This window comes from Colletes latitarsis, chromosome 7, assembly GCF_051014445.1.
Source record: "Colletes latitarsis isolate SP2378_abdomen chromosome 7, iyColLati1, whole genome shotgun sequence".
NCBI classification, from domain to species: Eukaryota; Metazoa; Arthropoda; class Insecta; order Hymenoptera; family Colletidae; genus Colletes; species Colletes latitarsis.
In genome coordinates this window covers 2,059,444-2,075,948 of record NC_135140.1, presented here as the reverse complement: position 1 = coordinate 2,075,948, position 16,505 = coordinate 2,059,444, and the positions used below count along the sequence as shown (strand labels likewise).

Sequence of the window (16,505 nt, the reverse complement as noted above, 5' to 3'; positions counted from 1 at the left end):
ATATGAAGAATATTTTATAAAGCAATAAGTATATTGACCGTTACATGCATGTATGTAAGGAAATGTGTTAAAAAATATTATAAAAATGTACAATTTGTATAATATGTAATAATAGACGTTGTTCAAAATTATTAATATTCAATAGATATACATATTTTTACAGAATTATTTTAATTTTTTGTTTCTTGTCTTATTACCATAATAGACGGTTTATTACAAAGTGAATTGTTACCTCATACTTTGTTAATAAATGTTCATATTTCATTTATTACTGAATCACATTTTTTTATAGATAATTTTGGTAAAATTTTATTTCCATATCTTTTGTCTAATGTATCCATAAATTTGATATAACTATGACATTGATAATCATCCAACGTCTATGTAAAAAATATAAATATATATTGGTGTACATACTAAAGGTTATATATATATATATGTATATGTTTATATATATGTATACATATATGCAATATTTACATACCATATGTTCAAGCCACATCTTGCCATTTGCCACATGTTGCATTATTGTATGCTGACAATGATACAGAAGTGATACACAGTAGTATATCATGTAATCAGGCGAATATATTACACAAATAGCGAAAAAATGTTTAATTTGAGACCAAGGAAGTAGACCCAAAAAGCATTGAGATATCATTAAGTTACATATTAAGGACCAATCCATTCCAAAAGTACTCTAGATAGCAAAATTAATTGTTACTAAAATTGAGAAATAATTCCTAATGATAAAACCATAATTTATAAAATTGTATTAAAAATAATTACATGTGCCAAAATAATTTTATTTGTAATATATACCTTAAGTGCAAATTTTATATGTGGGAATTCTTTACTAACGATGCTTTCTAGCAGTTGCATAAACGTAAATTGAGTAGCACATTCTTCCTTAACATTTTTATCTATGACTTTTCCCCAATTTGACCATAAAAATATGGTTACTGGGAACCGAATTAATTGCATAATAAATAATTTGCATCTGTAATCAGTGATCACAACTTAAAGTATTATCTCACAGGCATTTCAAAAGGTCGATGATGATAAACAACGTTCTTACATGCAATGATGACTAAGTTTTCAACCTGAGACCTCTGCCAATGATGATATTTGACTAGCTAGAGTTACCTTAAACTTTTTTTCATTCAAAAGATACTAACAGTTTTAATATTGTTTTATCAAGATATTTTTATGACTATTTACAAAAAGATCTTGAAAAAACATTTTTAATTTTGCTGCTAAAAGGTGTATTCGCTGTCAGCTGAGGCACTTATTTGCACATATAATATACAGATGATAAAGAATTAAATATCAATCAGAAAGTAACTATCAGAAGTTTTGTCTCATTTCATGAATACATACAACGTAATTTAGTTAAAAGAATTCAGTATTATAAAATGAATTAATACATACTTTTCTATGTCTCCACTACAAATCATGAACACTGTTGATAAAAACCAATCAAAACCGTCAAATTTTGTTGATCTTTCATATTGTATAAATGCATAACATGCATTTATAAATTCTTGTAACTTTTCTCTCATTTCAACTGTATTTTCCATAACACCATTTTGTTCTGCATAATACAGAGCTAAATTAATTCCATGAATTTCTTCTGCAAACCAAAAATCTGTATTCGATGATACATTTTCTTGCCACTGAAAATTTTCTCCCCTTTCTGTAGTGGGAATTGCTTTCTGCATTTGATCTACTAATTGAATCAGTACTGTGTTCTAATGATCAAGAAATTTGAATGTATAAAATCTTCTCAGGAAATGATAAAATTAGAATAACTTAATATATATAACAAAAATATTTACATTTATTGGATCAGGTGATTCTTTATATGCTTCTCTGACTTGCTGAATCCAATTACTATCTAACAATCCAGGCTTATCTTCCTGAAGCAAATTTTCTAGATCTGTGCTATATTCTGTTTTTGAGAAGAATACGTTTTCTTTATTTAATTTTGGGGGTGGTAATTTTGGTAAATCGTATTCTTCTGATTTTGAGCTTTCTTCATCATCCATGCTTTTAATGAAATATGTTTTTGATATAATTTTATGTTGTATTAAAGTATAATCATCAATATATTCTGTATTTATATCTTCGTTTTCAGTTTCTTGTGTATCCAAATTTTGAAGTTTTAACAAAACGTTCTAAAATACATTTGTGTTATGAAAAAAATGCAAATTAATTAAAATATCTTTTTAAAATACATTTGAGCAATACCTGAAAGTTTAATAATTCTATTAAATATACATAAATATCTAAATTCCAAATTACGGTATTTAATGATGAAAGTCCTAAATAATGATAATTTGACTTAGGATTTATTGAGTTTTTAAATAGTTCAAGTAAATTAAGTGGATAATTCTGTTCCTCGTTACTATACGATTCTTTTGCATTCGTCATAAATGCAGAGAAACCTAACAACATTTTAAATATACAATTAACATTAATAGATTAATATTAAAATGAAATAAATTTTCAGCATTATACTTACATTTAAAATTAAGGGAAAATAATGTTAATACGTGAAAAAATGTCTGAATATTTTCATGATTCCATGGATCGAAAAAATAATGCGGATCTTCTAATATGATACTTGTTTGTGAAAACAAAGTTGATAAAACATGGGGTGCAAGATTAGCAAGTAGATTATATCCCAAACAAAAAAATGCAGCAGATGATATAAAGTTGATTACTTCCATCGATGACCATGACATTCTTAATGGCGCAATAGATCCCTCGATTAATTCCTGAAATACTGATGATTCCTGAACAAGAGATTTCAATCCAAATGGTATAGATACTATTTTAAGTAGTAGTGTATTAATTGCACTGCAAATAAAATTTTGTTTTTTACTATTGTATACCACCAATGGATAAAGATTATCAAAGAATGAAATTTACCTATTTATTTGTTGCGCTTTGTTTTCATTTTCAAAATAAGATTTATCCAATTTATTATAAAAATATGATACAGCGGGATAAAATTTCTTTTCTATTTTATATTGTATAATTTCATAAACATCAAATATGTCAAATAATTTTTCTATTACTTTGAATAATTTAAGAAGATATTCAACATTCATTATAGAGAAAGGTTGCTTTAGCATATTTGATGCTATTACTATAATAAACATGGCTGGACATTTTATCACATTGTTTTCAAAATTAACTGTATGCTCTTTACATTCTGAGGTAAGAAATAAAGAACCATCTGCTGTATCTAGCATCTGTAGAATAATGTTTAATGTGTGTGGCCATATTTTTATGTTATTTTCAGAAAGTGAAGGTAAATGACATAATGCAATGTGATAAAACTCAAAGTCATATAAAATTGTTGGTTTATCTAACATAATTTGTAAAGCATAACAGGAGACATTATATACACCATTCAGTGTATCTACAGATAATTTATTCAGAGCTTTCAAAGAAGCAGATAAGAATTCAGAAACTGAAAATGGTTTTTCAAATGTACTTTCGACTAAGAGTCTCCTGCCTGTTTCATAAGCACAGAGCTGCGACACAAAACATAAACAGTGTAGATAAGTTACTGTTTCTATCATATTTCCATTAATGATAACTTCCATTGGATCATCATAAATAGAAACTGTTATAAAATGAGGGGGATCTTCCAATCCTTTTTGTACATAGTGCATTATATGTTGCAACAAACCTGGCGATTTGCCTAATGCAGTTAGAAACATTTTTCTGGTAGCGAGGCTAACCACCCACTTTTTACTCCAGCCAGCACGTGGTTCTACTATGGAAATAATGTTCAATATATTTAATGTCGTAGGTTGCATTGCATTACCAAATTCGTGTGTGCTTAGAAAGCTCATAAATTGTTCTATTAGTTCTTCTGTAGTTTTATCAGGATTTCTTGCACTTTTTAGCTTCTCATCATGGTAACGAATTATCAAATGTATAATACGAAACATTCTTTCATGCAAGAAAAATTTAAAATTAATTCCAGCAATTAGAGTAGGTAATATTTCAAATATCTTCTGCGATTGATATTGAGCATTAAAGGCATCTAATAAGTTTGTATACACATCGTGTGGTTGTGAACAAGACAATAATTTTGCATGCACTTGTAAACTAGCTTCAAAAATAGGCCTACTCTCATCTGTAAGACTATCTAGTAAAGCCTTTTTAAGAAAATTCCACACTGAATTATTATTTAAATTTGATAAATCATTTTTTAATAAAACTTCGTAACCAGCTAATCTAACATGAGCAGGTTTATCACGATTGATTTTTTCAACAATAACATTATAATATTCATCATTATTCAAAGGAGAATACCAATCTTCACTTGTTTGATCACTAAGACAAGAAAGAGATGATTGAGGTCGAGATTCAGAAATCACAGTTGATGTAGATCTTGAAGCAGATTGTTCAACAATTGTAGCTCTTATAGAATTCAACAAAACAGACATTTCTCTTGAATGTATAATTCTTCGAGCTATATCGATACTGTCTTCATCTTCCTCCAATGATTTTTGTATACTAATTTCAAACTCTTTCTTTAAACACTTTTTTATCCACTTTTGGAGATTGGGAGAAATACTATTTTCCATGCTCGAAAAATGATTTAAATGTATTTACAAAATCATAGTGCTTTTAATTAAAAGTAGTAACTAAAGGTGAGTGAAGCATGTGTATTAAAGTTCTGTTTTGCCTCAGTTTCTATGACTACCGGTAGGGTAGATACAGATATTTTAGAATAGTATACTTTATGTAGTATAAAAAGTGTCATTTCTTTCAGTTTTATAAGGCATGCTTTGTATTCACAATTGTTTCATAGCGAAATTGTTGCAAGTGTTACGATACTTAATAATACTTGACAATAATTTTGTACAATATTTATAACTAGGTAAAAATTTATAGATATACAGGTAATATAATAAAAATCAATATTTTTATATATGTACAAACGTAGACCTTTTACAATAATCTACAATAACAAAATGTTACTTTTAACGCGTAGCTACTATAGCATTTACAGACTTTGCTCGCAAGGCATGAATTCCTCCTTGTAAAGTACACACTCCCACAATTCCACACTTTACAAGGAAATCTGCAAACTATAGAAGATATTTTAATTTCAATACTGTCTACAGATAATAAACAATTTTATTATACAATATTTACCAATGCATTATTTTGATCATGAGGCCCAATAATTACAACAATACTGTTTCTATTTCCTACAAGTGGTTTGGCATGTGGTCCAAGAGTTTCAATTTGAGTTTGAGAAAGTTGTACACTTGTAAATGGAATGTTAATACTTCCAACCACAGCACCCCTTTCAAATCTGAAAACAAGTATAATTACAAGTAAATTGCTAAGAAATAACAAGTTACAAATTAATGCCAATAATTAGAAATAATTTCAAGTTCAATTATTTTTGCTACAAATAAGATACTTACTGTATATTATTGCGCACATCAACGACTATTAACCTCTCAGAATTACTGTCTAACAAATTCAAAAAGTCATCAACACTAATTCTCGGCATTCTTTCTGTCCCTGGTTCTAATTCCGGCCAATTCACATTCTATAATACAGCTCTATATTTAAACTTTTAAAGACATTAAATAATATCTACATATAAATGCGTTTTTATACCTTTGGCTGATTAAATTGATGTTTTCTATAAGTTATACTAGCTGGTGTAAATTGATACATTATCATAGAATCTTTGACACATAATTCTATGTCTATTTCAGGAAGATCAGAGAATAAAAGAATGCATTCGTTAAAACCCGAAGTTAAAAGCGAGTCGCGCAGTTGTTTTAATATTGCTAAGCCGACTAAAAGTGGAAATGAAGAATCTCCTAATAAAAGTTTATCCCATAAATGGAGTATTTTGTGAAGTGGAAATACATCTAAAACAAAGAAACTTCGTAAATAGATATAAGCGTTATGAGAGTGAATAGTTTCCTTTACATAGTACTAATATTGGTAATGTACAACTTACGTGAAAACATCGTTAAAAACCATGGTATAGCAAACAATTCGGGTACGAAGTTAATCGATCTAAGATGATTAGCCAATTGAGGGTCGTGAAATGCGATAATTTGTGAAAACTTTCCTAAATATTCTTGGATAATGGCAGAATTATCTTTCAGAAAGAATTTATGAAGATATTTTGGTATAAATGCAGATAGACATTCAAATGCTCTAGCTGAAATGACAATATTATATATTAAATTTATAAATAATATACAGGGTGTTCGGCCACCCCTGGGAAAAATTTTAATGGGGGATTCTAAAGACCAAAATAAGATGAAAATCAAGAATACCAATTTGTTGATGGAGGCTTCGTTAAAAAGTTATTAACAATTAAATTCAAAAATTTCAAATCGTTCTGGAAAAATTATTTTCGGTTGCGGAGGTCAATTTCAAGAATTTTTAGTGAATAGACATATATTCGAAATCCTACTCAATTTCGAGAAAAAAATTCGAGTAGGTGATGAAATTTTTCGGTGAAATTAAAAAATTTCAAATCGTTTTGGTAAAAATATTTTCAGTTGCGGGGGTCAATTACAATCGTTTTTGATCATTACACATACCCCCGAAATCCTACGCACTTTCGAGAAAAAAATTCTTTAACCGAAAATCTAATTAGGTGCTTAAATTTTTCGACAAAAAAAAGAAAATTTCAAATCGTTCTGGAAAAATTATTTTCGGTTGCGGGGCTCAATTACAATCATTTTTAGTAAATAGACATACCCCTGAAATCCTGTGCATTTTCGAGAAAAAAATTCAGAACGGGCGAAACTTTAAACGTTAATAACTTTTTAACGAAGCCTCCATCAACAAATTGGTATTCTTGATTTTCGTTTTATTTTGTCCTCTAGAATCCCCCATTAAAATTTTTCCCAGAGGTGGCTGAACACCCTGTATTCTAATTTAGAAATAAAATATTTAGCAGATTACCTTCGTTATTAAAATTAAGATAAAGAAATGGAGCAGTTAACGAATCTAATCCCTGCCAATAAACATAATGAGGATTATTTCGAACCCATGCTTTCAGTAATCTCTGTAATCTCTCATGACCAGCACCAGATGATAATAATTCACTGTATTGATGACATCTCGGTATGTCTACCTCTATCTATGAAATTATTAATCATTTGAAGTACGATAGTAAACAACATAATACAATCTATTAGTTAATTACCTGTCGATCCGTATGGGTGGGTGTTTCTTTATCAAGCATATCATAGCGTTTTTGAATGTCACCAGTAATACCAAGTAAAGCTGCCCAAACAGCTCCTCTAACAGGCGGTGGTATATCTTTATGAGCTTCTTCTATAATTGCTTCCCGGGTAATTGGATAAACCTAAATTACAAAATTATTTTCGTGAAATATGGCGGATATCTAAAGTGAGCCAGCCATCATTTCCGAATTCAGCGATTGTTCAACAAACTTTTACATTAAATTTAATTAGTATTTTTTAATTCGGATGGATTCGTCTGTATAGAAGCTAAAAATCCAGATAATGAGAATCGTAGTATTAAAAAAAAAAAAATTAGAGGTCATAAAATTGTGCTAACTAAAACATATCCCCCTGAAAACAAATTAAGTTTGATCTAAAATAATTTTTAAAGAAACGACTTAATACAGAGATAACAGCATGGAAGGATTGAACATACTATACAGAGTGTTCGGCCACCCCTGGGAAAAATTTTAATGGAAGATTCTAGAGGCCAAAATAAGACGAAAATCGAGAATACCAATTTGTTGATTGAGGCTTCGTTAAAAAGTTATTAATGTTTAAAGTTCCGCCCGTACTGAATTTTTTTCTAGAAAGTGAGTAAGATTTCGAGGGTATGTCTATTGACCAAAAATGATTGTAATTGACCTCCGCAACCGAAAATAATTTTTCCAGAACGATTTGAAATTTTTTTTTTTCGCCGAAAAATTTCAACACCCCCTACTGATTTTTTCTTAAAAATTTGTTTGACGCTCTACAGACTAGTTGTCTAATACTTTCTTGTAGATACCCATAAGCTCTACTACAGAAAAAAGTTTCATTGAAATATGTTTACTATTGTAGGAGTTATGGCCGTTTGAAAATTGAACCACTTTAAGTGGCTTTTCTCACTTTACGATGTCAAGGCACAACTTTTTCAATATTGTTAGAATTTCTACATATTCTCCACTAAAATACTCGTTGTTTGCATTTTGAAAAATTAAAATCCTCTAATCCGTTCAGGAGTTATGACATTTTAAAGATTCGCATGAAATTTTAGGGAAGCATTTTTGGCCTCACATTAGATTTTCGGTAAAGAATTTTTTCTCGAAAGTGTGTAGGATTTCGTGGTATGTCTATTTACCAAAAATGCTTGTAATTGACCCCTGTAACTAAATATAATTTTTTTAGTATGATTTGAAATCTTTTAATTTCATCTAAAAATTTCAGTATCTACTCGAATTTTTTTCTGTGGGTAGAATTTCAGGGGTATGTGTATTCACCAAAAATGATTGTTATTGAGCCCCGCAACCAAAAATAATTTTTTCCGAATGATTTGAAATTTTTAAATTTAATTTTTTAATAACTTTTTAACGAAGCCTCAGGCAAAAAATTGATATTCTTGATTTTCGTCTTATTTGTGCCTCTAGAATCCCCCGTTAAAATTTTTCCCAGGGATGACTTAACACCCTGTATAGGGTATTTTACCTAACTTGACCACCTTAAATATATCATTTATTTTGTATGATAGAAAAAAATGTCAGGGTGAGAAAGTATTCTGTTCAAAGACGTCAATACGGTGATGAGCCGAATTTTTTTTTGCTCAAGATAATTTTTGCGGGATTTCAAGGTCATCGTTTTTTTTTTTGTTTTTTTTTTGTGAATGGGATTGCATAATTTCGCTACAACAGTCTTATAGCTTATAAAAAAACGAATCCAGCTAGGTGCAATATGTTGACCTTCACGTGGCCTTCAGTGAGGAAATTATGAAATGTTTGTCAGTAATTTCAGTACGCGTTCGAGGACGGTAAATGAAGGAATTTCAATTTCATTGAAACAGTCTTAAGTTAAATCTTTATTTTAAGTTTTCAAAATGTGCACCATGAACCTGGATACATTTTTGGAGGCGGTAAATAAATTCTTGTTGTACATTTTTAAGTTGTTCTACAGCAATTGATCTATATTCATGTAGAACCCTTTCTTGCATGTTTTCTGCTGTTGTGGGAACATCAGTACACTTTAATTTTTGGGCGACCCCACAGAAAGAAATCAAGTGGAATAAGATCCAGTGATCGAGTTGACCAATAAATTCGTGCACTACGTCCTATCCAACGATCGGGAAAAATTTTGTCTAATACATTGCGTGCGACGAGTGCATTATGCCGTATGATGCCGTCATGCTGAAACCATGTTCTTGACCGATATTGTAACGGAACGTCTTCTAGCAATATAAATAATTTATTTGTTAAAAAATCTACACAGTTTTGATCATTTGATGTTCCTTCGATAAAGAATGGGCCAATAACTCGGCGACCGATACCGCACTACATATTTACACTCCATGGACGCTGATTCTGAACTTGCCTCAGCCAATGTGGGTTCTCCGCAGACCAATAATGCATATTATGCTTATTTATTTGCCCGTTATTCGTGAATGTGGCTTCATCAGTAAATAACGCATAATCAAAAAAATGTTGGTTATGGTACTGTATTTGATTAAATGACCAGTTACAGAAAACACGTCGTTCTTCAAAATCGTTATCATTAAGTGCTTGATATAACGAAACGTTGTATGGATGGAATTGATTGCGATTCAAAATTCGCCACACGCTTGTACAAGACAAGGCAGACTTGGACGCCATCTGCGAGTAATTAACATGAGGATTTGTTTCTACTGTCAGTACTGTAACCAAAACTGCGATTTCAGCTTCTTCGTTTCTTTTAGTTTTAGTACGATTTCTTTTAGATAAAATGACACTGCCTGATTCAGTAAATAATTTTACTATACGGTCAAAATTTCGTCTGAAAGGAACGCGACAATCAGGATGTCTTTCTTCGTACAACCGTTGTGCATGCGTTGAGTTCCATCCTGCTTCTTCATAGATTAAAATCATTTCAACTTTTTCGATACCGATACCGCAGCTTGTTGTGCTGATACTGATAATAATGTTTGTAAACATACTTCAACCGATGAAAGGAGAATACGGATGTTTGTTTACAAGCACCAGGAACAATTACACGGTACACTGTTTCAATGAAATTGAAATTCCTTCATTTACCGTCCCCGAACGCGTACTGAAGTTACTGACAAACATTTCATAATTTCCTCGCTAAAGGTCACGTGAAGGTCAACATATTGTACCTAGTTGGATTCGTTTTTTTTATAAGCTATAAGACTGTTGTAGCGAAAATATGCAGTCCCATTCAAAACAAAAACAAAAAAAAAAAAAAAAACGATGACTTTGAAATCCCGCAAAAATGATCTTGAGCAAAAAAAAATTCGGCCCATCACCGTATTGGCGTCTTTGAACAGAATACTTTCTCCCCCTGACATTTTTTTCTATCATACAAAATAAATTATATATTTAAGGTGGTCAAATTAGGTGAAATACCTTATATATTAAAAAATTGTAATAAAAATCTATAGGTACCCAAAAATATTATAAATTTGAAATTATGCAATTACCTGCAGTAATCTATCATATAAAACAATCCTATAAAATTGATATTCTGTATCCCTCTCTCTTATAATTAAAGGTAACTGAGAGGCAGCATCTGTTAAATCTTCTTGAGATTGAACACGCATTCTGTAAAAACATTAGCGAACAATTTGTAAAAGTTGAAAAGAACTAAGTTTTATACTTTGTTACGATTATACTTACTGATTTGTTAACCATGGATAATTTGCTATATACGGAATATGAGACAACCGTTGACGTAGTGTATCAAGTGGAACTTTGACTACACGCAAATCGAGTAAACCAGCACTGTCTCTCCGACCAAACATTTGACCTAAAAGTATAACTAAACTAAAAAATAAAAAAAAATATTAAATTATATTTCAGTTGCATAGAACACAAAATTTATAACATTTTGTATAAATACTTTGGAATAGATAAAATAGGTGGTCTTGATCTGATCAGTCCTTGTTTTTTCAATTCCACTGTAATGTCTCCACCTGCTAGCTGCCATAAATAGTACAATTCATCCATTTTCCTAACAATAACATTCTTATAAAGATTTTCTTTTTTTTCTTTTTCATTTTTTAATAAAAACTCTTCAAATATTGGCAGTTTTAACAATTCCTCTGGTGTTCGACGTGCGGAGGGTTGAATTTGAAGACATGAATCTATAAACTCTTTTACTTTATCAGGCAATTCCTGATACAATAGTTAATTATTAATACTTAAAGAATTAATAAAAAGTTGTAATATTATAATAAGGAAAAGTACAACCTTGTAAATATTATAACAATTTGTTTCTCTTGCAAGGCGCTCAAATACAGAAGTTTCACAGTGTATTAAACTAAGAACTTTTCGCAAACATTGAGACAATTTCACGCCTGGCCATATTTGTCTTCCAAATAATAATTCAGCAATAATCATACCCAAGGACCAAGAATCTACTTTTGGACTACTAACACCAGGACTTAAAAATACTTCAGGTGCAGTGTACTTTGGATAACTATAAATAAATAACGGCTATTGTATTATATATTAATACAAAATTTTAAATTTATTATACTATACGATTTGTTTTTCGTAAAATACAAAATAAAGTATATGATGAATGTCAATGAAAAAAATCATGCATCAAGAATCTTTTTGGCAAATATTAATATTAATGTATAATTAATTAACACTGTTACAATTTTGCTTTTGTATAAGTTGATATACATTATGTTAAATATGCAAGGCATCATGAATGATCTTTAACTGATTTCAATTGTCAATGTAAGACAACTTAGAAACAGGAATCATGGAGAAAAAGAGTAAAATAAAAGATTACCTACAACGATAAATGTTAATTCAATTACACAAATGAGTTATTAACGCAATAACGAAATTGGGTTTCCAAAGAATACTATGTCATTATCTAAGGGATAATAAATTTTGTTATACATACCCAATAGGGAAAGATACATTCTTTCCATTATCTGTCATATAATATAAACCAAAATTGTATAACTGTACATTTCCACTCTTATTAATGAGTATATTTGCAGGGTTTAAATGTCTATGCACTAAGTCTAATTTGTTCATTTTTTGCAAACCTAATAAGCATTGAAATGTTATTTTCACAATATCATCTATGATTAAGTTTTCCTTAGTGCTCAATGGATCTCCATTGTATTCTGTAACCACCACTATCCTCTCTATACAGAAAGTAATTTACATTATAATACTAATTTATAATAGATTCATCAAATTCTAAAATTAATAATTCAGTATTTACCATGTTTACTTCTAATTATATCAAGATAACTTGATAAATTTTGATCGTGTATAGTTTTCAGGAACTGAGACTTTCCATATATGGTTATTGAATTTGGTGTAAGAGGTAGACCATTACTACCACAAACTTCAACTGGATGACTTTGTGCAAAAAATGTTATTCCGCCAAAACAACGTTCTTCATTTTCTAAAAGTGCTGGACACATTTCTAACCCTGCAATTAAAATGATCATTCTTTTAAATAGTTTTAATACAATAAAAAATATTTTGTATGTAACAGTTTGACTAACTACATCATTACTAATCCGTAACAAATAACTTGGATAACTCCTCTATGGGGATACAAAGAAATTACAGGTGACTATATAGGAAAAAATTTCATAAGTGTAAAATTTTTAAAAATATGTTTCTTTCAAATTTTTCATTCACATTGTATGAAATAACAAATAAAAAAATGAAGAATTTACCCAAATATATGTAAAAAAATATCAGTTAACTGTACATAAGCCTTCACAATAGTGATACAGAATAGTGTAACAGAAATTATTGATAAAGAGCAATTTTATATGAAGAGCAATTTTTTTTTAAATTAGGTATATCATCATATGATGTGTTTAAACTGAAAAACTCTGGATGAAAAATAACAAACAAATTATTGCGTTACTTACTCTATCAAACATATATTATATATTGGTGATTGTTTCAAATATTATTGCACACTTGAAAAATACAAGATGTAAAAATTCGATTTATGTTTTTCATGAATAAGTTCTATAAGATTGTAAGGCAAATATCTGCCTTATAAAATAATTGATTCCAATATTATACCATTTAATTTGAAGCGGTTCATTTTCCAGTATCTCAAAAGAAAATGTATTCAAGTTGCTAGTAGGTGATCAGAGAAACGCCTCCAAATACAAAGGGTTAAACTTTGTATTAAGTAATGTACCAAAATATTTAAATACAATTTAAAACATTCTTCTCGTATTATGCTGTAGATCACAGAAAGTTAATGTATGTTTTACGTACTTAATTTATTAATAGGTTTTTATGTAATTCCAAAACATAGGCCAGTAAGAATTTATATTATTAATCTCCAAATAATGTTTATGATAAACATTAATTTATAAAAGGAATACGTTCGAAGACTTTTTAGGTTTAAATTTCCTCATGATCAAATTATTCAATATGACCATTTGTAAAATCATTTAAATGATGAATTGGTGTATCCGGTTTCGTTTATAGCAATAGATGGCAAGAAAAATCACTTTAACAGAATCTGATGTTTTATAGTATATTATGTCATAAATGGGGATAGCAACAAACCATCGATGTTTGGAGATCGATACTATCGAAACCATCGATACTTTTTTTATGAATTTCCTTGTTTGAAACTATAACCACAGTTTACAAACTGTGCTATAACCATGAACACAGCTACTTTTACATGGTTTATACAGGTTTATAAAGTTAATTGTTTATCTATTATTTAATGGAACTTTGTAACACAATGAATTGATATACCAACCTCGTAAAATATAAATTGCTTTAGAACAATCTTTTCGCTAAAAGAACAGTGGCTTTAGATATTATAGCGAACCAAACTAATGAAATCGATAAGGCTAGCAAACGTAGGAAAGTCTTTTTCTCCTTACATGATATACAAGATTGCCATTATTAACAATTTTATTCGCTATATAAAGCTTAATTTTATAATAAAAAAGAATGTGTTGTTAAACTGCGGAGTCGTCCTCTCCCATATTCGCCACCAGAGGGATCGTTCTTTCGCAAGCGCTCGACCGACATTTCGTTCCTATACATATACAGGGTGTTCGGTTACCTCTCGGGAAAAATTTAATGGGAGATTCTAAAGGCCAAAATAAGATGAAAATCAAGAATACTAATTTGTTGTTGATTGAGGCTTCATTAAAAAGTTATTAACGTGTAAGATTCCACCTATAGAACGGCAACTGCGACCAGCTGTGTGCGTGCGATAATAGTTCGCAGTCAGCAGTAGAAACTCTACTTACTGACGTATCGGCAACCTTACGGTTTTCTGAGTGAGAACCTCTGGGATTGACCTGCCTAAACCTATCACGTGCATGCAGCTGTTTGCAGATTGCCGTTCTACAGGCGGAACTTTAAACATTAATAACTTTGTAACGAAGCCTCCATCAAGTAATTGGTACTCTTGATTTTCGTCTTATTTTGACCTCTAAAATTGCTCGTGTAAATTTTTCCCAGGGGTAGCCGAACACCCTTTTTTTGTACGTGGGGAAATCCTCATGAACAACCACTGGTCCGCCCGAAGGGAGGACTGGCTGGTAGTGCCGGACTCTTACCGGCTAAAACCCTACGGTGACCATTCTCAGGCGCCTGGTGACCTGATGAGGGACCGACAACTCTAGTGAGCCATCACAGAGTCTCCCGCCGCGCCGGGCCTTTTCAGGCCCCTCCCGGTGGGAGGCACTCCCTTGCCATTCTACAGGCGGAACTTTAAACGTTAATAACTGTTTAACGAAGCCTCAATCAACAAATTGATATTTTTTATTTTCTTCGTATTTTGGCCTCTAGAATCTCTCATTAAAATTTTTCCCAGGGGTGGCCGAACGCTACGTATAACATCCGATAATGTCGGACTCTACTTTAAATAACGCGAGGGTGTCTTCACTCTGGGCACAATTTCCTCAAAACGTACAGTCTTTTTGATTTCCTTTTTTACCGTTTCAGGTACCTCGGAATTTATATTGTTTAAACTAAACGTGGATTTTAGTCTTTCTATTGAAATGTTTATTTTTCGATCACCCACGCGCACAATAAAGTTCTTCTCGCCTCGACGCACTATCGGGTATGGTTCGTTGTACGGTGGCTGCAGCGGCTTCCTCACTGCATCCTTCCGCACGAACACGTGCGACGCCGTTGCCAAATCAATTGATCACATTATCAATTTTCGTATTAATTTCGTTAGTACAGTTACCGAAAAAAGTATCCATACACCGCAATACATTCAGTTTAAACAATAATAACTCTGATTATAGAAGGCTACTTAGCTATGAAAGGCACATATGCAGTTGGGAAATTAATTCAGCTTTCAGATAGTATGAATTTGATTATGATTTAAATAAAAATACAACAAACAAATCTCAAATACCGAATGAAGTAAGAAAATCAGCGAGAAAAAAGTATTCATACGTGATATCTATTGGCGAAATATACCAATAAAACTCAAAATGTTGGGAGAATTTCGTCTTTCTTTTATCTCTGTTTCTTTTGTTTCATAGCATTTCGTCAAATGTTAGCGTGGTTTGTTAAAGAATCATAGTTTGTATCATAATGAATGCTAAAAATAAGGAAACTACAATAAAGGAAAGAGAAATTGTAATTGAATTATGGAAAAGTGGGAAATCACTTCGCGAGATTGGTGAAATGGTAAAAAGGAGTCATGCTAGTGTACAATATATGTATAGTTAATAAGTACAAAAGTACAGGATTAATTGAAAATATGCGTCGTTCCGAGAGACCGAATAAGTTAACTGAAAGGGATGAAAGATTTATTACAAAGAAAATAAAAGAAAATCCATTTGAAAGTGCACCTAAAATCGCAACAGAATTAGAAGCAAGAACTGGTAACAAAATTTGTCCAAAAATTATATCAAACAAACTTAAAGAATCAGGGTATTTCGCACGAGTAGCGAGGAAAACCCCTACGTCAATAAGGTGAATAGAGAAAAAAGACTTAATTTCGCAAAAATTTACATAAATAAATCGTTAGATTTTTGGAAGCAAGTTATTTTCTCAGACGAGAGCAAGTTTAATACTTGGGGTTCAGATGGACGAAAATTAGTGTACAAAAAAAAGGGAGAATCTTTAAGGCCCAAAAATATTAGACCTACAGTCAAACATAGTGGAAGTAGCCTTATAGTATGGGGCTGTATGGCCGTAAATGGCCTGAGAAACTTGCATCTCATTGATGGAATAGTAGATCAATATAAATATTTAGATATTTTAAAATCAAATTTGAAAGACGGCGCACGGA

At 30.8% G+C, this 16,505-nt stretch overlaps 2 protein-coding genes across 7 annotated transcripts; both read right to left on the bottom strand.

The window, feature by feature from the left end:
* Window positions 1–58: 58 nt before the first annotated feature.
* On the bottom strand, window positions 59–4,637 carry LOC143343361 (protein broad-minded). The gene is made up of 8 exons (XM_076768187.1): window positions 2,935–4,637; window positions 2,525–2,862; window positions 2,251–2,447; window positions 1,839–2,177; window positions 1,432–1,751; window positions 823–1,000; window positions 485–700; window positions 59–380 (listed from the first exon to the last, which is right to left on the bottom strand). The coding sequence occupies exons 1-8, from the start codon at window positions 4,608–4,610 to the stop codon at window positions 255–257; spliced, it is 3,390 nt and encodes a 1,129-aa protein (XP_076624302.1). The 5' UTR covers window positions 4,611–4,637; the 3' UTR covers window positions 59–254.
* Window positions 4,638–4,795: 158 nt separating this feature from the next.
* LOC143343362 (TBC domain-containing protein kinase-like protein) lies at window positions 4,796–13,960 on the bottom strand. 6 transcript variants are annotated; one of them, XM_076768194.1, is made up of 15 exons: window positions 13,298–13,960; window positions 12,471–12,683; window positions 12,289–12,390; window positions 12,141–12,171; window positions 11,471–11,699; window positions 11,121–11,395; window positions 10,898–11,044; window positions 10,702–10,822; window positions 7,220–7,381; window positions 6,976–7,153; window positions 6,014–6,220; window positions 5,662–5,921; window positions 5,463–5,590; window positions 5,185–5,347; window positions 4,796–5,117 (listed from the first exon to the last, which is right to left on the bottom strand). In XM_076768194.1, the coding sequence occupies exons 1-15, from the start codon at window positions 13,317–13,319 to the stop codon at window positions 5,010–5,012; spliced, it is 2,346 nt and encodes a 781-aa protein (XP_076624309.1). In that variant the 5' UTR covers window positions 13,320–13,960; the 3' UTR covers window positions 4,796–5,009. The 6 variants fall into 6 exon arrangements, with proteins under 6 accessions (XP_076624309.1, XP_076624303.1, XP_076624306.1 ...); XM_076768191.1 differs by adding an exon at window positions 13,138–13,240 and having other exon boundaries at window positions 4,797–5,117; window positions 12,141–12,390; window positions 13,609–13,959; XM_076768188.1 differs by having other exon boundaries at window positions 12,141–12,390; window positions 13,298–13,959.
* Window positions 13,961–16,505: the final 2,545 nt, after the last annotated feature.

Bases quoted from the DNA above. Each gene is read 5' to 3' on its own strand.
- LOC143343362 (XM_076768188.1), bottom strand. From the start codon at position 13,319: ATGAACCGCTTCAAATTAAATG. The intron at 12,684-13,297 runs GTATAATATTGG...TTTTAATTGCAG, and splicing joins GAACCGCTTCAAATTAAATG to GGTTAGAAATGTGTCCAGCA. The intron at 7,154-7,219 runs GTAATTAACTAA...ATAATTTCATAG, and splicing joins CCACCCATACGGATCGACAG to ATAGAGGTAGACATACCGAG.
- LOC143343361 (XM_076768187.1), bottom strand. From the start codon at position 4,610: ATGGAAAATAGTATTTCTCCCAATCTCCAAAAGTGGATAAAAAAGTGT. The intron at 1,001-1,431 runs GTATGTATTAAT...CACTGATTACAG, and splicing joins TGTAGTGGAGACATAGAAAA to ATGCAAATTATTTATTATGC. The intron at 381-484 runs GTATGTAAATAT...TTTTTTACATAG, and splicing joins AGATGTGGCTTGAACATATG to ACGTTGGATGATTATCAATG.